The sequence below is a fragment of the Emys orbicularis genome, chromosome 3 (assembly GCF_028017835.1).
Source record: "Emys orbicularis isolate rEmyOrb1 chromosome 3, rEmyOrb1.hap1, whole genome shotgun sequence".
NCBI lineage: Eukaryota > Metazoa > Chordata > Testudines > Emydidae > Emys > Emys orbicularis.
Window position 1 is genome coordinate 63,620,201 of NC_088685.1, and position 23,027 is coordinate 63,643,227.

At 39.8% G+C, this 23,027-nt stretch overlaps 1 protein-coding gene across 1 annotated transcript in view; it reads left to right on the top strand.

Moving 5' to 3' along the window:
- Window positions 1-23,027, top strand: part of MEI4 (meiotic double-stranded break formation protein 4) — a 179,881-nt gene that overhangs the window by 78,220 nt on the left and 78,634 nt on the right. The window contains exon 4 of the mRNA XM_065401400.1: window positions 14,796-14,927. Coding sequence (XP_065257472.1) covers window positions 14,796-14,927 — 132 coding nt within the window. The remainder of the gene's footprint in view (window positions 1-14,795; window positions 14,928-23,027) is intronic.

The following is a 23,027-nucleotide window of genomic DNA, read 5'->3' on the forward strand; positions in this document are numbered from 1 at the left end:
AGCCTCACCAATGTCGAATAGAGGGGAATGATAACATCCCTCTATCTGCTGGCAATGCCTCTACTTATAAAGCCCATAATGCCATTAGCTTTCTTGGCAACAAGGGCAAACTGTCGACTCATATCCAGCTTCTCATCCACTGTAACCCCTAAGTCCTTTTCTGCAGAATTGCTGCCTAGCCATTCGGTCCCTAGTCTGTAGCAGTGCATGGGATTCTTCCGTCCTAAATGCAGGAATCGGCACTTGTACTTGTTGAACCTCATCAGATTTCTTTTGGCCTAATCCTCTAATTTGTCTAGGTCCCACTGTATGCTGTCCCTACCTTCCAGCATATCTACCACTCCTCCAAGTTTAGTGTCATCTGCAAACTTGCTGAGGGTGCAGTCCACGCCATCGTCCAGATCATTAATGAAGATATTGAACAAAACCGGTCCCAGGACCGACCCTTGGGGCACTCCGCTTGATATCGGCTGCCAACTGGACATGGAGCCATTGATCACTACCAGTTGAGCCCGACGATCTAGACAGCTTTGTATCCACCTTATTGTCTATTCATCCAGCCCATACTTCTTTAACTTGCTGGCAAGAATACTGTGGGAGACTGTATCAAAAGCTTTGCTAAAGTCAAGGAATAACACATCCACTGCTTTCCCCTCATCCACAGACCCAGTTATCTCCTCATAGAAGGCAATTAGGTTAGTCAGGCATGACTTGCCCTTGGTGAATCTATGCTGACTGTTCCTGATCACTTTCCTCTCCTCTAAGTGCTTCAGAATGGATTCCTTGAGGACCTGCTCCATGAGTTTTCCAGGGACTAAGGTGAGGCTGACTGGCCTGTAGTTCCCTGGATCCTCCTCCTTCCCTTTTTTAAAGATGGGCACTACATTAGCCTTTTTCCAGTCATCCGGGACCTCCCTGGATCGCCATGAGTTTTCAAAGATAATGGCCAATGGCTCTGCAATCACATCCGCCAACTCCTTTAGCACCCTCGATGCAGTGCATCCGTCCCCATGGACTTCTGCTCGTCCAGCTTTTCTAAATAGTCCTGAACCACTTCTTTCTCCACAGAGGGCTGATCACCTCTTCCCCATGCTGTGCTGCCCAGTAGTCTGGGAGGTTACCTTGTTTGTGAAGACAGAGGCAAAAAAAGCATTGAGTACATTAGCTTTTTCCACATCCTCTGTCACTTGGCTGCCTCCCTCATTCAGTAAGGGGCACGCACTTTCCTTGACTTTCTTCTTGTTGTAACATACCTGAAGAAACCCTTCTTGTTGCAGCTAGCAAGGGATGTTAAGGATAACTCCAAGTGTGATTTGGCCTTCCTGATTTCACTCCTGCATGCCTGAGCAATATTTTTATACTCCTCCCTGGTCATTTGTCCAATCTTCCACTTCTTCTAAGCTTCTTTTTTGTGTATAAGATCAGCAGGATTTCACTGTTAAGCCAAGCTGGTCGCCTGCCATATTTACTATTCTTTCTACACGTCGGGATGGTTAGTTCCTGCAACCTCAATAAGAATTCTTTTAAAACATCTATTTTGCTGTCCTCTAAACCCTTGCTATTTCTAGTGAATGCTTTTTGAGATGTAGTGACCAAAATTGAATGTAGTGTTACCACAATCAACATATAATTATAGTACCATCAATTTATATAGTACAGGGGTCGGCAACCTACGGCACGCGTGCCAAAGTTGGCACGCGAGCCGATTTTTTCCTGGCACGCGGCGTGGGCTGAGCCGCTCAGCCCCGCCGCCACTCTGGAGTTCCCGCTGCCAGCTGCCGGCTCCTGCGGGACCCGCCGTGGGTCCAACTCAGCACCTGCTGCTGGCCTGGGGGGAAGGAACCCCAGGCTGGCAGCGGGCTGAGATCCCAGCTGGCAGGAGCCGCCGGTGAAAACCCCAGAGCCGCTCTGGAGTTCCTGCTGCCGGCTCCTGCCAGCTGGGGTCGCGCCGCGGGTCCAACTCAGCACCGGCTGCTGGCTGGGGTTCCTTCCCCCAGGCTAGCAGGGGGCTGAGATCCCAGCTGGCAGGAGCCTGCAGCCGAAACCCCAGAGCGGGGGTCGGGCTGAGCCGCTCAGCCCGCCCCGCTCTGGAGTTCCCGCTGCCGGCTCCTGCCAGCCGGGGTCCCCGTGGGTCCAACTCAGCACCCGCTGCTGGCCTGGGGGAGAAGGAACCCCAGGCTGGCAGCTTGCTGAGACCCCGGCTGGCAGGAGCCGCCGGTGAAAACCCCAGAGCCGCGGCAGGCTGAGCCGCTCAGCCCGCCCCGCTCTGGAGTTCCCGCTGCCGGCTCCTGCCAGCCAGGGTCCCCGCGGGTCCAGCTCAGCACCTGCTGCCGGCCTGGGTGAAGGAACCCCAGGCTGGCAGCGGGCTGAGACCTCAGCTGGCAGGAGCTGGGGGCAGAAACCCCAGAGTAGCGGCAGGCCGAGCCAGTCGCTGCTCTGGGGTTCTGGCTGCTGGCCCCTCGCCAGCAGGGGTCTCTACCGCGCAGCTCCACTCATCTTGCTTCCGGTTGGAGGCTCTCTTGCAGACAGGGTCCAGGCCTCCAGCCCTGCTCAGGCCTACCAGCCACCTACTCCACTCACCTCAGCTGCCAATCTTGGTTTCCAGCCCTTGCTCATCCTGCTTTCGGGCCTGGAGTCCCAGCAGGCCACCCTTTACATATAACAGTAGCTTGGTTATATATTATAGACTTATAGAAAGACCTTCTAAAAAGCGTTAAAATGTATTACCGGCACTCGAAGCCTTAAATTAGAGTGTATAAATGAAGATTCGGCACACCACTGCTGAAAGGTTGCCGACCCCGATATAGTATTTCCAGTGTTTTTCTATCCCCTTCGTAATACAACAGAACAGTTTGTTTGCTCTCTGATATTCTGCTGTGTACTGAGCAGATGTTTTCACTGAGCTGTCAACACAAACTCACATCTTTTTCCTCAGTGGTTCCTGTTAATTTAAACCCATTTATAGGATATACTCACTAGGTTTTAGGAGGTACCTGAACCAGTAAGCCTTAGTTAATCTTAGGCTTTTTGCAGGCAGGAGCTCAAAGAACTGAACTCTAGTTTGAAATATTCTCAAAGAAGGTTAGTTTCTTCTTTTGTTGCTCTGTAATAGAAGCTGTGTTCTTTCCCACTCCTCTGCTGATAAAACAGAGCCTGAGGTGTCCCAAAGAGACTTTATGGGGAGGTCAGAGAATATGAATATGAAAACTTCCAGTACAGTAACCATTAAGAAGTGGATGATGGAGAGGACTTCATCGCTGGACTTCTCTGTTGCCCTCTTATTTCATGGCAGTGGAGCTTTTACTGTTAGTTTCATTTTGGATTAATTTGAAATAAGGTTTCTGTTTGGTTATAAACTTGGCCTCTGAGACTGTTGATTCCTTCGAAGTTCTCAGGAATCTACATAGATCTCCGCATCATGTGACAAAGCCCTTTTGTATGTTGGTAAAGTCCAGCCTTATTAGGTCAGCCAGACCCATGTGAACTATACTAAGATCCACAGCAGCTCCTGTGGATGTTAAAAAGTCTGCAGTCAGGAAAACCTAGGACTGGGCACAGGAATCAAGATATGGAACTGAGAGAGTGGGAAAGAAGGAGGCAGCTATCTCAAGGAAGCCAGTTGTGAGTCATGCACCTAAAAGGGCTATAGGATCAGAGAGCTCTACACTCTGTTCACCTGGCCCTTAGGAGCTCTGAAGGCGTGCTGAGCTGAGGGAGGTAGAGGGAAATCTCTGAGATGCTTGGATATCAGATTACAGGAGTCCCTGGGATCGGGGAGGTCAGTCAGTCTGCCTCTCAGGCTCAGCTAATGTGCTGCTTCTAGTGGCTTCCTTCTCACAATTAATCTGTATGCATGGTTCTGCAATGTAATGGTGCTTGTACAAGTCACATGGTCCATCGTTCTGTCTTTTTCTTTAGCCCCACTATTTTCTTTCACCCCTTTTAGAACACAGACGTTTTTACCATGTGAGGAAAATGCCACCATATTTTCCTGGTGTGGTTGTGATAATTATGCAGCCTTATCATGATTGGGTGCATGCATGGAGATGGTGCTGCTTACAACCCTGTATGGGAGGGATCTGCTGCCTCTCTGCCTCCACCATCTAAATGTTATACCAGCATACCCTTTTGGATGAGATGTTGCAGGCTGCTACTGGAGAAGGACAGCAGTGTCTGCATTCTGTTGTCTTTTAGGGGACTCTATATTGGGGAAAAAACAGAGGTGGGATGAGGTTTGGAGTTTCAGAGCCAGAGACCAACTGGTATTCTTTCTGATTTTCTCTGATTTAAAGTGTTCTTCTCTTCATCCGATGTAATATGCTGTTCTGAATTTTCAGTTTTCTTCCAATAATTTTGTCATTGTAATGTGGAAGGTGGTCTCAAACTTTTATTTTTTAGGAGCAACATATTTATACAGGCCTTTAGTCTTAGAATGCTGGTTTTGTTGATGTAAGAGATGAAGTAAGTACTCTATGGATTATTTCTAAATCAGAAATTCCAGTTGAATTTTCATTTAATTATTGCACCGGTAGCTTGACAGATGCTTTGTGAAATTCGTAATGTTGCAGTTTTGCTTTGTTCTCTACAGCCTGTGTTTTATGGTCTGTTTATATTTTCTAAAGCTTTCAATTTCAGTACTCAGCACTTTCTATTTCTTTCTTAAGTATCTACTTCCTTGATTATATCCTCTCTAATGTAATCCATTTCAGCTTCCCAGCATTTTGTAGGGTCTAACTATACCTGTATTTAACTCTGGAAAAAAGACTCCAATTTGCTTCCTATCATGCATGAAAATGTTTGTTCCTTAATAGAGAGGAGTTTATTCTCTGCTCATTTGATTTTATTTGACTGATACCCACATTTATTATTAATTCCACAGATCCATGATCCCTAAACACTGTAATGTCTATTTGTCATAAAACAGTTCCTTGATGTAATAAATGTGACATTATGAAAAATTGTTCCTGAGAAAATATTGTGTAGCGTTGAGTGGAAAGTAAATCCTTTATTCGTCTATAGATCTTCTAGACAAGTGAATACATACAAAGACATCAGTAAAGATGGTAATGTGAGTTTAGTTGTCTTAAGACGGGTGATATTTTTGTAATGTTGGTGGCCTAGATCTACCTAAAAGTGGACCTTTGACTATATTTGAATATGCCTTTTTAATAATGGCAACTCATGTTATATAATTAGGAATTGATGCAGTTAATAAAGACAGTCATCTAGATGATCCCTTCAGATGACTACTAGGGATTATCTTCAAGGACTCATGGAGAACCCAGAGGACTGGAGAAGGACAAATGAAGTACATATCTTTAAAAAGGGAACAAAGGCCAGTCAGCCTAACTTTGAGACCTGGAAAGATACTGGAACAAATTATAAAACAATCAGTTTATAAGCCCTTAAGGGATAACAGGGTGATAAGCAGTAGCCAATATGAATTTGTTAAGAATAAATCATGCCAGGCCAACCTAAATTCCTTCTTTGACAGGGACACTGGCCTAGTGGATGGGGGAAGCAGTAGACACATCTTGGTTTTTATTAAGTCTTTTGACACAGTCTCACATGACATTCTCATGAGCAAACTAGGGAAATGAGGTCTAGATAAAATTACACTAAGGTGGGTACACGAGTGGTTGAAAAACCATACTCAGAGTAAATACCAATGGTTCGCTGTCAAACTGGGAGGATATAGCTAGTGTGGTGCTGCAGGTGTCTATTTTGGGTCTGTTATAACGGTATTAGAAATCAATATGACCTTGACAAATTGAAAAATTGTTTTGAAATCAGCAAGATTAAAGTTTGATAAAGGTAAGTGTAAAGTACTGCACTCAGGGAGGAAAAATCAAATGGACAAATGCAAAATGGAGACTAACTAGCTAGGAGTAGTACTGCAGAAAAGAATCTGAGGGTTATGGTGAACAAATTGAACGTGTCAACCAACGTGATGCAGTTGTGAAAAAGATTAATATCATTCTCGGGTGTGTTAACAGGAGTGTCATATGTAAGACCCGGGAAGTAATTGTCCTGCTCTGCTTGGCAATGGTGAGGCATACTGTGTCTGGTTCCTGGTGCCACACATTAGGGAAGATGTGGACAAATTTGGAGAGAGACCAAAGGAAAGCTACAAAAATGATAAAAGGTTTAGAAAACCTGAGCAATGAGGACTTTTTTTTTTTTTTTTAAACAAGGGTGTGTTTTATCTTGAGAAAAGAAGACTGAGGGTGGACTTGGTAAGTCTTCAAATTTCTTAAGGGCTGTTATAAAGAGGATAGAGATCAAGTATTCTCCATGGCCACTGACAGTAGAACAAGGAGTAATCAGCTTAATGTGCAGCAAGGGAGATTTAGGGCTAGTCTACACTACCCGCCTGGATCGGCAGGTAGAAATCGATCTCTCGGGGATCAATTTATCGCGTCTCATGTAGAGGGATAAATCGATCCCCGAATCGACACGCGTACTCCCACCTCGTCAGGAGGCGTAAGCGCCGTCGACGGGAGAGCCGCGGCGGTCGATTTGCTGCCATCCTCACAGCGGAGTAAGTCGAATAGGATACGTCGAATTCGTAGCTGAATTTGCGTATCTTAAATCGATCCCCCCCCCCCAGTGTAGACCTAGCCTCAGGTTAGATATCAGGAAAAACTTTCTAACTATAGGGATATTTAATTCTTGTAATAGGTTACCAAAGGTGTTTGTGGAATCCCTGCCATTGGTGGTTTTTAAGAACAGTTTAGACAAACACATGCTTGGGGTGGTTTAGCCCCTGCCTCAGTGCATGTCGATGGGCTAGACGACCTCTCAAGATCCCTTCCAGCCCTACATTTCTGTGATTCTCTGATTGATTCTATAATTTGGAAGCTGATCCTGTAGCAATTGAAGTAAATGGGAATGTAGTAGGGCTGTCAATCAGTTAAAAAAAATTGATGATTAATTGCACTGTTAATAATAGAATACCATTTATTTAATTATTTTGGATGTTTTCTACATTTTCAAATATATTGATTTCAATTACAACAGAATACAGTGAACTTTATTTATTTTTATAACAAATATTTGCACTGTAAAAACAAAAGAAATAGTATTTTTCAATTCACCTAATACAAGTACTGTAGTGCAATCTCTTTATCATGAAAGTTGAACTTACAAATGTAGGATTACGTACAAAAAAAACCTGTGTTCAAAAATAAAACGATGTAAAACTTTAGAGCCTACAAGTCCAATCAGTTCTACTTACTGTTCAGCCAATTGCTAAGAGAAACACGTTTGTTTACAGTTAAGGGAGATAATGCTGCCCACTTCTTAATTACCATGTCAACTGAAAGTGAGAACAGGCGTTCGCATGGCACTGTTGTAGCCGGCATCACAAGATATTTATGTGCCAGATGCGCTAAAGATTCATATGCCTCTTCATGCTTCGGCCATCGTTCCTGAGGACATGCTTCCATGCTGATGATGGGTTCTGCTCGATAACTGGCCAAAGCAGTGTGGCCCGACGCATGTTCATTTTCATCATCTGAGTCAGATGCCACCTGCAGAAGGTTGATTTCCTTTTTTGGTGGTTCGGGTTCTGTAGCTTCCACATCAGAGTGTTGCTCTTTAAGACTTCTCAAAGCATGCTCCACCCTCATCCCTCTCAGATTTTGGAAGGCACTTCAGATTCTTAAGCTTTGGGTGGAGTGCTGTAGCTATCTTCAGAAATTTCACATTGGTATCTTCTTTGCATTTTGTCAGATTTGCAGTGAAAGTGTTCTTAAAACGCACAACATGTGCTGGGTCATCATCCGAGACGGCTGTAATATGAAATATATGGCAGAAAGCGGGTAAAACAGAGCAGGAAGCATGCCATTTTCTCCCAGGAGTTCAGTAATACATTTAATTAACGCATTATTTTTTAAAGAGTGTCATCAGCATGGAAGCATGTCCTCTGGAACGGTGGCCAAAGCATGAAGGGGCATATGAATCTTTAGCGTATCTGGTACGTAAATATCTTGCGACTCCGGTTACAACATGCAATGTGAACGCCTGTTCTCACTTTCAGTTAACATTGTAATTAAGAAGCGGGCAGCATTATCTCCCGTAAATGTAAACAAACTTATTTCTCTTAGCAATTGGCTGAACAGTAAGTAGGACTGAGTGGACTTGTAGGCTCTAAAGTTTTACATTGTTTTATTTTTGAATGCAGGTTTTTCTGCACATAATTCTACATTTGTAAGTTCAACTTTTATGATACGGAGATTGCACTACAGCAGAGGTTCTCAAACTGTGGCCCGCAAGCTCCATTCAAGTGGTCCATGGATAGTTCCCTCTAAGGTGTGCGCCTGGGCAGCTGCACATGAGAGAATGAAGGGCCACCTACCTAATTAGTGGAGCCATGTAGGTGTGGCTCCACTAATTAGGTGCCTGGACCCTGGAAAAGATGCACATATAAGGTGAAGTGGTGGCCTTTGGGTGAATAGGAGGCAGTGGGGTGAGAAAAGGGGGTGGGGGGAATTTGGGATGTGGAGGGCTGCGGTGGCCAGAGAAAGAGGCGACTTTTCCCAGCTCCAGGGCTGTGGCTCCTGGGGAGAGACGGCCCTCCTTCCCAGCCTCAGATCTTTGGCTGCAGTGGTGGGGAGAGACCCCCCGCCTTCCCAACCGCCAGCTCGGGGGCTGCTGCGGTGGGGGAGAGAGGGCACATCCATTGCATTAGAAAGGTAAGACTACTGATATTAAAATATGAGTTGTGTGCTTTTATTTGTAGAACAAAAAAAATTAAGTTTTTTTTTTTATATATAGCGGTTTTATCCAACGCGCTTTACAATAGTTAGCTAAGGGTATAAACAACATTTGGAAAGGTCATTAAGTGAGACCCTCAGCAATTTTCAAGTGGTCCGTGAAATAAAAAGTTTCACCTAGTATTGTATTAGGTGAATTGAAAAATATTATTTCTTTTGTTTATCTTTTTTACAGTGCAAATATTTGTAATAAAAATAATATAAAGTGAGCACTGTATACTTTGTATTCTGTGTTGTAATTGAAATTAATATATTCTAATATATCAGTATTTGAAAATGTAGAAAAACATCCAAAAATATTTAATACATTTCAATTGGTATTCTATTGTTTAACAGTGCGATTAATCACAATTAATATTTTTAATTACAATTATTTTTTTTTGAATTAATCATGTGAGTTAACTGCGATTAATTGACAGCCCTAGAATTTAGCTACATTGGTAGCAGGATTCATTGAAGTCTGGGAGCTGTGAGTGTCCAATGCTTCTGGAAATCAAGACAAGAATTTCTAAAAACATTTGTATAGATTTATATAAAAGCCATTTCAGTGGCTTTTATAAACTATGGAAAAAATCTATAATGTAAGAATAAGAAGGGAGAAAAGTGAGGAAGTCGAAGGAAAAATGATATTAACGTGTTAATTGTTTAAAAAAATGTTCATTATGCTTGTATATTCTTTGGAGAAAGACAACATCAAAGGTCTAGTCCTATGCTCCTAAAGTAGGTCAAACTCTCATTGAAATCCTGTTTCTCAGCTTTCACTGATTCAGGTGCATTTGCCATGTTTAAGAGGTATGTGGTATTACCTTAAGTCTAAGATGGAATTTCATTGATGTATAGAATTATTTTGAGGGTATGGAATCTGTTCTGTAAGACAACTTTTAATTAGTGTTGTCAACTTTGTTTGTGCTGCTCACATAGTAAACCCCAATATATTGTAGAATTATCTGGGACAAACGGTAGCAAAATCTGCTTTATTCCAAGTATAGTCCCTTTTTAACTTTCCAAGGATTTTAAATAACAGAGTGGAGTGAATTAAAATTTATTTAACATAATCAGACCAGAGGTTTTGTGTAGAATTATTAATGACCAGAGCCAGGAAAAAAATCATCAAGTAGGTGATGGTCTTCGCTGTTTAAAGAGAGTGATTCAGTGACTCTCTGCAGTCAAGAGCTTATTGAGGGAAAAGCTAGATCTCTTCAAAGCTTTATTTTATTCCATGACAGTTAGTTTGCTTATTTTTCTTCCTATATCTGCATCAGTGATGTTTTAATCTTTTAGTTTTAAGCAGTAATTGCAGATTTTTCTCATCGATCATTTGCCACTACTTACTGAATACGACTGCTACTTGTGCGAACTGCCACAATGTAAAAAGCTATTGTTTGTTATATCTATTAACAAAATAGTATTCATAAAGTGGGAGTTCATAGACTAGCTACATATTTGTATCGGTGGGTTTGATTTAAATCAAATTGATTTAAATCACTAGTCAGGAAGACTTGATTTAATTCTTCACAACTCAGAGATAGATGTAGGTTTCATTTTTAGAAGATATACACTATATATTTTTAAGTGATTTATTTTGAAAACTTTCGGATTAGTTTTACAGCTGTATCAGAAAATGAATGATTGTTTGGTTATTTCATTTACCAAAGGTAATTGAAGCAGATATTTATGAAGTCATTGGGAGGTGAACTATCTCCAATTCAACAGGTTAATCATTAATATTTGGAGGATTTTTTTGATTAAAAAAAAATCATTGATTTTTATCCACCCTAATTTGTATGAAGTTAGACCTGAATTCTGTATAATGTTTACATTACCTCTGCTTTGACTAACCCATATCCAATAGTATATAAGGAAATTATCATACAACTTCATATACAACTTTTCATTGTAACTACAAGGCAAGCATTAGTATGCTGCTCTAACCTCTGCAAGTTGTCAATGGTCCCAGAGATCACAGGGTCTCACCAACTGTTCACTCTGTTCCCCAGCCATGAGAGCTGCAACAGATACTGGGAGACGGATAGCACAGGAGCTGCTATAGTGGCTCTTCCCTACATTGTGGGGAATCATCTGACCAGTCACTCTGGTTTTGAGTCTGTTTTTTACTAGAACACTAGCTCAAAGCCAACTTAATAAATTGAAGGAGTATGGTCAAATTTCAGCTTCACTTTGAAGGTGGCCACTTTAGTGAGACACCTGAATACAGCACTGGCAATGACTAATTATTTAAAGCAAAGTGACTAGGAATCCTGTATTAAGGCTAGAAATGAAATGCTGGGTAGTATTTGAGGTGGCTCTAGTTGTAGGTAATAAGATTTTTTTAATAAAATTTCTTTTATATTTTTTCCATCCCAAGAAATATTTGCTAGGCTGATAGAACATGTGTAAATAATACAGAAATTGACTTTTTATAGCCTGAAATAAATGACATTGGAAATCATGGTGGTTTGGTATACCTGACTGCCAAAGGCAAGTTAGTTTGCTAACATGCTCAAGGTTATACTGTAAAAGATGTAGAATTTGTAAAATATGTATCCAGCCTTAATGCATAAAAATGAGAAATGAAGTCAGTAAAGATGACTTGCACGCTAAAAATGTGAAACATGTTTGTTTGTGGCATTGCCTAAACCTCTGTGTAACAATTTGTAATGTACTTAACCTTATTTAGATCTGCAGGGATTATGTAAGCTGTCTAGAAGGCAGAATGAGCCACATACAACAAATGCTGCTCCAGTTATATATTATTAGTGGATACACCGGAAAATCTTTCAAAACTGTAGTTGTCTAAATTATTCCTGCAAAGTGCAACAAGGGCATTGTGAATGATGTCTTGTACAAATGCCACATATCATTGTGTCCTGGTTTAAGGCCATATAAGATCAACGTGCCTGTGATCTCAAATTACAATTACATAGACTTCATTGTTAATGGAAATTGAATCATTTTGTCTTGCATGAAGGAGACATAGTAGCTTTCTGGCGTACTTTCACCCTATCAGAGCAAGAGGTACTCTTATGCTGTTCAACTAGTTATAGTATTGTTTATAGTTTGGGATGTGTGGGGGGGGTGTGTTATTAAAAATACAAACAAAAAAAACACCTTCCATGTGTATGCCCTGCACTGGGACAGTCGAGAAAACAATGGATGGTTACTTCCTGCATGATTTTCCTCTTTAGTAAATGTGTGTGTAAAGTAATATGGTGTGATGGGACATCCTGAAGGAGTCAAGATATGAGATGTTATTTTATGACAAGTCTATAACTCTGAAGACTGTTTGCAATCAACTCCACACATGCTTTATAAAGTTTTAAGATAATATTGTTGCCAGTTTTATATGATCTATCTCTTAATATGATAAAGTTCCAAGAAATTTTAATTGTTTGGACGTTTATTTACCTTTTCCTCACATAAATTTCATATTTATACTGTTTCCATTTGTTATCTGTGAAAATGTAATCATATTAGAGGACCTTACAGTATATTTCGTACTGTCATGATGATGATGATGATATTTGGTTTGGTTTCTAGTGACAGTAGAAGTGACTTTACTGAATGAATCTGTGAATGAGTTTTGCATACAGTAGAACCTCAGAGTTACAAACACCTCAGGAATGGAGGTAGTTCATACCTCTGAAATGTTCGTAACTCTGAACGAAATGTTATGGTTCTTTCAAACGTTTACAACTGAACATTGACTTAATACAGCTTTGAAAATTTACTATGCAGAAGAAAATACTGCTTTCCCTTTATTTTTATTTTTTAGTAGTTTACGTTTAACACAGTACTGTATTGTATTTGCTTTTTTGGGGTAGGGGGGTCTCTGCTGCTGCCTGATTGGGTACTACTAGTTCCAATTGAGATGTGTGGTTGACTGGTCAGTTCGTAACTCTGGTGTTCATAACTCTGAGGTTCTATTGTATTATGACAACCAGGTTTTGTTGGATCTGGAAATATACAGATGAGAATCTGTGTATCATATTTGAAAACTGCAAATATACATAAAACTAACAAAAAACAAACAAAAAAGCAGCATGCGGGGATTAAATATATGGTTACCCCCATTTACTTCCCTTGTTTAGACTCACAGTTTGATTTATGCTTTTAGGAGCGAGTTGTTGAAAATGTTGTCGCGTATGCAGCTCAAAGCTAGACTTTTTTCACAATGTAGCTATAATCTTGCAAAACCATATTTTAATGTGTATCAACAGTTAGTGTTATAGATTTGTGTGAATTTTCTTCAGCTCTGCTCACATTACTATTCGTTTTATACAAGTAGGTATGTGTTGTCTGATATGTAATGCGCCTGAGTACGGCAAATTAGTCGATTTAGCCCTATGCCAACTTTTTAGATGGCTATCAGGAGGGGTAGAATGAATGATAATGTACGTGCACAACTTGTTCAAATGGTGTAGGGCAGACCAAGATAGAAAACAGTATGGTATTTCCTTCCAACTTGACTGATTGCTTCATTGCAGCTATAGGTGGGCTGTGGCTGACTGGCTGTAGCTGCTATCTCTCTCCTGCTCCTCTCTGTCTCTTCACTCCATCCTTCCTTCCTTTCCTCCCCTACCACTGTTGCCTCCCTCCCCTCATTGTCCTCTCTCCATTCCTATGTTGTTCCTTTTAGTTAAGTCCCTTCCTTAACTGCCTTTGTCCTATAATTGGTTGAATGTCATGAAATGAAAAATAACTACCCCCCAAATTGATATGTAAACCAAACAAACAATTATGTCACTCATGCTGGTTGTGAACCATCACTCTGTTTGTATGTGTATATTTCTTTCCCCTTACTATGTGTCTGTCATGTCTATTTCGACTGCGAGTGCTTTTTCTTTAAGAAAGGGACTGTCATGTACTGTTTTGCACAGTGCCTAACACAATGGGATCTCAATCTTGGTTAGGTGCTCTAGATGCTATTGTTCCTTCACTGGTTTCTGTGAATCTGTTTTTTCAAAATATGCGGAGGTGAACACAGTTATAAATGTATGTTCCATTCTCTTCTACTTCCATAATTTTTTTCTTTTACTAAGTAGAGGTTCATTGTTTCCTTCATGACCATCCATTTCTGAAGGTTTTATAAGAAGTCATGTTCCTATATTATTTTGTTTGGCATAAGGCAGTAAGATTAATGTGATTTATGTATACTTTTGATATGCACGGAGGCCACATAGCCATTCTGGGTTTAGTGAGGATATGTCCTGCATGGCTTTGTGTTTAAGGAACAAGAGGTGAATTGGGAGGGCTGAGTTTTCTTCTTTACTCTGCCACACTTTCTGGTAGGATCTTAAGCTCTGTGCCTCTTGTTTCCTCTTCTATAAAATCTTAAATACTAACTCATGGGGAAGTAAAGGCTAATTTTGTTAATGTTTGTAATGCGGTTTGAGTGCCTGAGATGGAAAGTGTGATTAGAAATGCAAATTACTATTTTCTGCCCACAGTGAACTAATTTGTACAACCTCTTCCTGTCCCCACACAATATTTTTATACTGATTTGTCAGCAACCTGTTCTGAACATTCTGCCATTGATTATTGTTGATGATAGTGTGCTTTGCAGTATATAAGGAACTGAAGACATGACTGCTCCAAGGAGCTTACAGTTTCCTAACGGACAGCACACAAACCTGTTGAGACAGCCAAAGTGAGATATTAAATCTGAGAAACTTGAATGTATTGGTTGGGTGCTGGGGGGGAGGGATCCTGGGCACACTAGCACCCACCCATTTCCAAAAGACACCAAGATCCTCACATTTAAAACCTTACTGTGTGTGTGTGTGTGTGTGATGTAGTTTTTAGCTGTCAAAAGTAAGTTTTGAATTTATCTTCATTTTTTCATGTCTTCCTTTTTACATATTTATTTTTTAATTTAAAAGTGTGTGTGTGTGTGTGTGTGTGTGTGTGTGTGTGTGTGTGTGTGTGTATGTATGTATGTATATATAAGTAAAGAGATCATACAAAGTAGGGGTTTGGACAGATGTTGAAAAGATGGAACTTACAGATACTTATATTCAGTTTCAGGTGCAGTATCCCGTGTCCCACACTCTTGTTTTGCTGGGAAGATGCAACATATTAAGAAAGTCTATAATATCTCTGCTGTTATCTGAAGTAAATCAATTTGCTGATGAGTTGCAGCAAGCCCACCAGGTACTGTTCTGTTGAAATTTTAATTTTGTCATGAAGCAAAGTAAACCATAATACTTATTTAAATGGTACAACTTTTTAACACTAGAGCTCTGTTTCAATCTCTTAATTTAAAATAACAAAAAGATCCACAGAAGTTGTTGACTTTCAGATTTAAATTTATATCTTCTACCAAATTTCAGATATTTTTGAAAGTTAAATTTTTCATTCTACAAAAATACCGTGTGATTTTCTTTTAAGTGAAAGATCAGCAAATTGAAATTTCCCAACTAGGACCAGGTCTCAAAATATCTTAAATTCAAATACATGCACAATAGACCTCTGATCTGTTTGACACCTGTTTTGGTCTGGTTATGCTGTAAAATTAAATTAATAAATAAATTAATGGAGATATCCTATCTCCTAGAACTGGAAGGGACCTTGAAAGGTCATCGAGTCCAGCCCCCTGCCTTCACTAGCAGGACCAAGTACTGATTTTGCCCCAGATCCCTAAGTGGCCCCCTCAAGGATTGAACTCACAACCCTGGGTTTAGCAGGCCAATGCTCAAACCACAGAGGAGAAACTGCACTGGTGGTGGCTGTGGTTGATCCTTTCCTAGTGATTCATGGAGTTCAGGCATCCATTTTTAGATCGATCAGGTATCTTTGATACCATTGAGCACAAGGTATTGTTATTTGTTTACTGACCCTCATTAAAGCTGACTGGGTTGTTCTTGAGTGGCTTTCTTTCTGGGAGATCCCAAAGGGCAATTGTTTATCTGTGGCTATTGTTCTTGTATGTTGTCCCACAGATTCCATCTTTTTACCCTTTCTGTTAAATGTATGCATGGGGCTTGTAGGGGGTTACTGAGGAAGAATGTCTTGAGAAGCCTTCAGAATGTTAATACTGAATTTTATATCTCTTTTCTGTCCCTGCTGGTGCAGTGGAGCAGCTTTATAATTGGCTAACAGAAATTATAGATGTGGAGATTTACCTAGCTGTAGAGCAAGTAGTTAATACAAGACTGAGATGATGCTTACAGGATTTGAGAAGCAACTGAAAGAGATGGTAAACATTGTATCAGCATCCCTGAATGTTGGGGTATGCAGACATGCAACCTGGGGAGTTTCTTGGATACCCAAGGAGCTATGTGCTTATCATGATCTGGCACAGACAGGGAAGCTACATTCTTTCCTTTCAGAGATGGCTTTTGCATTGGTTATCTAGCTATACAAATATTTATACCAGGCAAATTGCCCTTATCCCTTCCCTTGTTAACACAAGATTAGATTATTGCAATGAATGAGGTATGGAGAACAGAATGGAATGGAGGTTGTGGCTTGGGCAGAGCTCATTTCATAGGAGATTAATTTAAGATTTCTTGTGCTGGCTGTATTTTGAAATAGAATGATTGTATACTTGGGCTAAGGATACTTTTTCAAGTACGAAACAAGTGTTTAAAAAAAATTACCTCCAGGGGAAAATATATATATCATTAGTATCTGCTGAACAGATGTGAGATCAGGGAAATCCAGTAGATCCCAAGGCATTATTGTAGTTGCATGCAGAAACATAGACACTCCACTGTACTCCTAGTGACCCCTAAACTCCTCTTAGAGTATGGCTCCCTTATACACTGCTCTGGAAAGTTCTACAGACAAAAAACACATAACAAGAACATAATATCTGGAGAAAAAGGAAAGCCCAAGGTATTGAAAAGTATCTAAATGACTCATTAAAGTCATAGAGAAAAATATTCTAATCGAGTTCCATGTCATTTATTTCTGTTACAAACATATAAACACCTCTCTCTTCAACATTAAATATTCCAAAAAAACAACCTTAATTGTAGTGTTTTTTTCATTATGCTCAGTTTGAGTGATACATTTGTTGAACTACTTGTGTATTAATTATGATATTATGTGGAACATACGTTTTGGCTACTCAAAAACAGGTAGGTAATTACCAACATGAGATTACAAAGAAATTCCTGAAATTCTTTATAAGGATCAGCAAAAATTGAATGAAAGGAAAAAGAAGGGATGAGATTTTCCTGCATTATAGTAAGGCATTGGTGACATGCTGCCATTCTTGATAGTATCTAAGAAACTGAACAAAAATCTGTACATTTCATTTAAAAATATAAATATGTAATTTAAAAAAATAATTTTTAAAAATTAAATAACCTATTCTGGCATGATTAAATCCCACCTGTGTAAAAATCACAAGATTATGCACCCATTGTTTCAGCACATTGCTGTCACCAGTGCTGACACAGCACATATCAAGTGTGTTGCATCATCCATTATGCTCCATGTTGATGTAAGGGTTCTGTTGGGTTATTGGGAAGACTGTGTTGAGCTCAAGAATTATGATAGTTCATTTCATTTTGCCATACAGATTTTTTTGTGTGTGTTGCTATTCTGTGTTGTATGTAAGACTTAGTTGGAATGAATCCTATGTTTGATGAAGAGATTATGGCATGAGAGTTTATAAATTGTGTATTTTGCAGATGATAAACAGGGCTAAATTAATACACCATGGCTTTTAACCTTAAATTATACTGTTTAATAGTGTAACGTAGAGGTGGATTTTCCAATGACAAATACAGTTAGTGCTGTTCTGTAAAGCCATGATGTGGTTTGAGAATATTGCACTACTAAATTCATTTGTAAATGTAGAAGAGTTGATACTTTAATCCATAAACAATTTTCTACATAATAGCCAGTACAATAAATTGTAGGATAATTCCTGTGCTTGTCTTATTAAACCAGAATTCTAAATGAAAAATGACATCAGCTTTGATCTTGTCACATTGAAGTAAAATTTCATTCTATTTACTTAGATATGAAAGTTGTTTTCAATATTAATTTATAAATTGTGTATTTTAATTTTTTCCGTATAATTGCTGATTCTGAAAAAATGATCACAAAAATAGCCTCAAATGTGCACAATTACCAGTGTTTCAATAAAATGTCCCTATAATAACTTATAAACACAAGTATATATTTTTCCTACATGTAATAAGTATTTTGGGAAATTATGTTTAACAAAGGTATCATAGTTCAGAAAAGGATTAAAATAGTTAATATAAATCCTGTATGCTATTCTGCTCAAAGTAAAAATATAAAATCATTTTCAAATGCACAGAATTCATGTTAAAGATCTTCCTCCATCAACATTTAAATTACAGTTTGCAGAAAGATGATACTCTGGACCAAATGTCACTAACTGACAGATGGACAGATCCTGCTTCATTTGTCAAAACTATCATTGACTTCAGAGGACATCTTGCTTGATTGCAGGATCAGGCTCCAATAGGCATTTCAGATATCCTGTTTAAACAGAACAAAATCGAGAATCTGAATCTTAGTTATGATCCAGCTAGGTTTATAGTGTGTGACAGGTTTTGACTTAAGAATTCCAAAAGATCTAAAAAGAACGGAGGTGTGTCAGTTGAGCCTAGACCTATGTCTCTAGATCTCACAGCTTTTTCAAAGCTGTATGTTGAACTTGAATTTTACCGACTAAAAAATAGATTCTGTATAGGAGAATGGATCAAATCAAATGAAACAAGAAAGAAGAAGTAATTGTTACCTGAAATTGTTATACTGATCTTTTAGAAACCTCACGAATAGTTAAATCTTGTGGTCTTAGAGGCCACAAATGAAAGAGAAATGTATGAATAATGAAGGTTTGCCTAACATTTTATAACACATCTCTCCATATTTTAATATATAAAATAAAACCAGCTAAGATGCTTATATAGCAATAAACCACTTTTAAATTTTTACTGACTTTCATCCTCAGAATACCATTTTTTCACAGCTTTTGTTCAGTCATTGTGTATTGGATTATATCTAATTAAAGGGCCCAGTGCTGCAAACTCTAAAGCAAGTGAGTAACTTTACTCATATTGCCCCTGATTCTGTAAAGTTCTTAATCATGTGCTTAAAGTTAAGCACATACGTAAATGCTTTGCTGAATGACGGTGTAATAGGGTCTTTGGTGGGCTGGGAGGCCTACTGGTTAACATCCACTCACTTGTGGGGCAGTGGTAGGGGAGCCCGGGGCCACCTGCTCCACCAGCCTCTGACCCAGGGCCCTAGGAAGGATAGCAGGATTAGAGTTACCCTCCCAGAGATACTTCCTACCACTTCTCTCCGCTTCCGGTACCAGTTAAGAAAAAAGGTAACCAAACAGTCAGCCCCAGCCGGACTCATCACTAGCCTCTTTTGGCAGGTGCCTTCAGGGTAGGTATGTACTCCTCTCCAGCCTTCCGAGCTTTTCAACCCTGTCTCCAGTTGGAGCACCCTCTGCAAGATTGGAGGGATGAGGCTAGCTGGGCCCAATACTGTCCTTTAACCTCTTCCAGCCCAGTGTGGGTTTTGTATACCCCATCAGACTGGGCCATTGTTTTCTATTTAGGTACATATATTAATGTAAACAGAATTGGGCCTCTTTGATTGTTACTTCTGTGGTATATGGCTTGTTGTCTTTGACTGAAAAGCAACATGCCCACCTATGTGCTGTATAATTAATAATTGTAATTGATTGTAAGAGCCTTACATCACACCTATCCTGCAGGAACAGGAGTGTCTTGATGTTTACCAAAAAAAAAAAAAAAAATCAGAGTTGCTTAATATTATTTACTCTGTAGAGCAGATGGAATTTATGGCTCCAGAACTGTATTATAGAATGTAGATTATTCCTTCAATCAGAGTGCTTATGTAGCACATTTTCCTTGGCGATGCCTCATAATCGCTTCAGAGACACAGGATCAGAAATGGAAAGCACGTATTGATTGAAAGAATGTTTCTAACCTGCCAGGCTTTCAGATTTTCATTTTTTTAAAGAATTGTTAAATAGAAAATAAGTTGAACTTAATTGGTGAGACCTTTTTTGATAATACTAGGTTTCACCTCACAAGGACGTCTTACCTAACTTTTGAGAACAGGTGTGGGCCAGATATGATGTAAGCTATTAAAAAGCTGTTTAGGCTCTTGTTTAATTATTCCTACTGGGTAGTTAGATTAGTAACATTTTTGCACAGTATATAAATTGTATACATTGTTTTTCCAAATAGGCATAGTTGCTGTCCATATCTTCTTCACATGTAAAATATTTATTTTAGGCATTTTTAGTGACATTTTTGAAATGGTAATTTTCATGCTAACAAATACTTTTGTATATCTTTTTATATATATAATGTGTGTGCATGCAAACACACACACACACACACACATACACACACACACACACACACACACACACATATATATATATATTATGAAAACTACCACTACTTTGGAAGACTGCCAAAAATATACATGGAAGCATGTAGTTCTTCTGTCAGTAAGGACCTGATTCTGCAGACCTTCGGTATGGAAAGCTATCATAGACTTAAGTGAGAGTTAAGTGTACAAAAACATTATATGATATCTTAACCTATGCAAAGCTACATAAGAAATTCCTATTACCTATCTGGTGGAAAAGATAGAATTATAATATACCTTCAAGTTCCATTCACAGTGATTCATTTATTAACTTACGCCCCAGTTCTGCAGAGTATTTAAGCACCTGCTTAAGTCTGTCCATAGTAAGTTCGAAAGCTTGTCTCTCTCACCAACAAAAGTTGGTCCAATAACAGATATTACCTCACTCAGCGTGTCTCTCTCATATTCAGCAAAGCACTTAAGGTCATGCTTTGTTAAATAGAGATGGACTGCTGAATTGGGACCAGGGCAAACAGAAAGGATAAAAGTGCTGCAGCAATTCATGTTCTAGTCTAGATCACATGCAGAGGTTATTGCATCAAATACATTCTGTTAGACTGAGAAATCACTTGGAACAACTATTTGTTGGGGTAACAAGGAAAGTTTGAAAAAAGGGAAGCGTAAGTACAATGTGTTTAGTGGAACTGAGAATATCTCATATTCTTCTGCTTGCTCTTCAACACTATCTAACGGGTAGTCATGTCACTGTAATATCAGACAGATGGCAATAGTTTCTTACTGAAATAAACAAGGAGATTAATTATTTCAGTGGGTAGGGAACCACACTTTCTGAGAGCTATGCATGTCAGTGAGATATTAAATGTCCAGTTGGACTGGTGGTGGTGTAGTTGTGTTGGTCCAAGGATATTTACTGGACCAACTTCTGTTGATGAGAGAGACACGCTTTCGAGCTTACAAAACTGTTCAGGATCTAAGAAGCAGGAGACCAAAACCAAACCAACAACAACAAAAGTTGACAGGGTAGCTGGCCCTTAAATGAAACCAGGCACAACCCTCTAGTTCCAGTTCAGATGAGGCCTAGTTTGCTATAATGAGGAGGGTGGGGCTCCCCATTGGAGTTACAAAATGGGAGAGAGCCCAAAGGTGGGAGTGTTCAGAACCCAGAGGGCCGAGGAAGAGATGCCAGAAGATGACCAGAACTAGGTTAAGAGGTTCAGGGAGGGGGTGCCCCTGCAGGAGGGAGAAGTAAGAGTTCCCTAGTGAGTGGTGGAGGTAGATCAAGCTTCTGAAAGGAGAAGGTGGGAAGGAATTTGGGCGACGGGGGGAAATCACCTACAAACTTCTCCAGGCCAGAAAGCCAGGCCAGAGGGGGCTGAAGGCTGGGAAATTATCAGTGCTCTGAGCCCACTGATGTCTCTGGGCAAAAGCTGGAGATATACCTCAAAAAGAAACAGGATGGGGAAGCACCCTAGTAGAGGGGCAGTGAGAGATGCTGGAGCTGTACTTAAGAGGTGAGCATGGTGAGAGACACCAATGCTGTACTGGAGAGCCAGAGCATGGTGAGAGATGCCAGAGCTGTATTTGGTATGTTGATGGACTATAGGGCCTTGAAAGACTTAATGTACTGTTTGGCTAGTGTCCTGGGTCCTGCAACCCATAGCAGCCAGCATGGCTTCTGATCCCTTCTCTTCCTTGCTCGGCTTCTTTTTCCTGTTCAGATACAACCCCAGCCTCAGGGCAAAGCCAGGTTCTCCTTGACTGTGCCCAGACTGTTTTGGCTGGAGGTTTCATACTGTACCTTAAAGGGATAGTGCACCCCACTACATACACTCTCCCATCACCCATAGGAAGGGAAGTGCTCTTATCTGAAACTCTGCCCCTCTTCAGTCAAAACTTGATACTGGTCACAAGTGCCATACACATTGCAGACTGGGGGTCTAGTTTTACTGCTAATGTCTTCTGCAATTCCAGATTAGATTGCAAGATACATACAAAATAATGTGGCATGCCAGACAAATAGGGAAGTGATAAATGGGCCATACAACCGCGCAATTCGCCCTGACACTATCATGGAATCTAGTAAGGAAAGAGGAATTTAAAGTATTCTTAGGCAGCTGAGAAGTAACATTGCTTTAGCTATACTTAGGCATAGCGCAAAATTGAAGATGACACATAATCAGAAAACTCAGGTGCTTTTGCGAATAGAAGAAGCAGGGATATCGATTTCATGAAGAAAGAAAGGATCTCTTTATTACTGTTGACTAGAGAATTATTTGCTGGAAGAGTTCAATGTTGGTGAGTCATCTCATTCACTAGAGAATAAGTGATGGAGGGGGAGGAAAGCCATCATTGTAAAAATCAGAATGTACTGTATCATAACAGACAAATGGGTTTATGTTATTGGAAGCCTTTGTGCTTATATTTTATGTATGATTTGAAAAAGACACACCATACCATGATTATAAATTACTATAAATAATTTTAATTCTTGCAACAGGGAAAAGGAATGTGATTAACATCTAGCTGGATGCTGCTTTCTGGCTTTACTTTCATACCGTCTGTGTTAATTACTGCCTTTTTTTCCCTCTGACTACTGCTTGCTTCCTCTCGGCAAATTCCTCTGTGTGATGGATAGCTGAATGAAAACAAGACAGAATTCTACCTTTTAACCTGCTTTGTTCACTGGGCATTCCTGCTTATTTACAAAAAGAAATGTACTAGAGAAAAGTAAGCACTGCTTCCTTCAAACATTGATTAGATATTGAAACCCTTACTTGCATTGAGTAGCATTCAAGGAGTCAGTGCAAGTAAGGGTATTACAAAGGGAAACGTACATTTGTGGTAGTTAAAATATTTAAGTTACAACTGATAGCTATATTTTAAAAG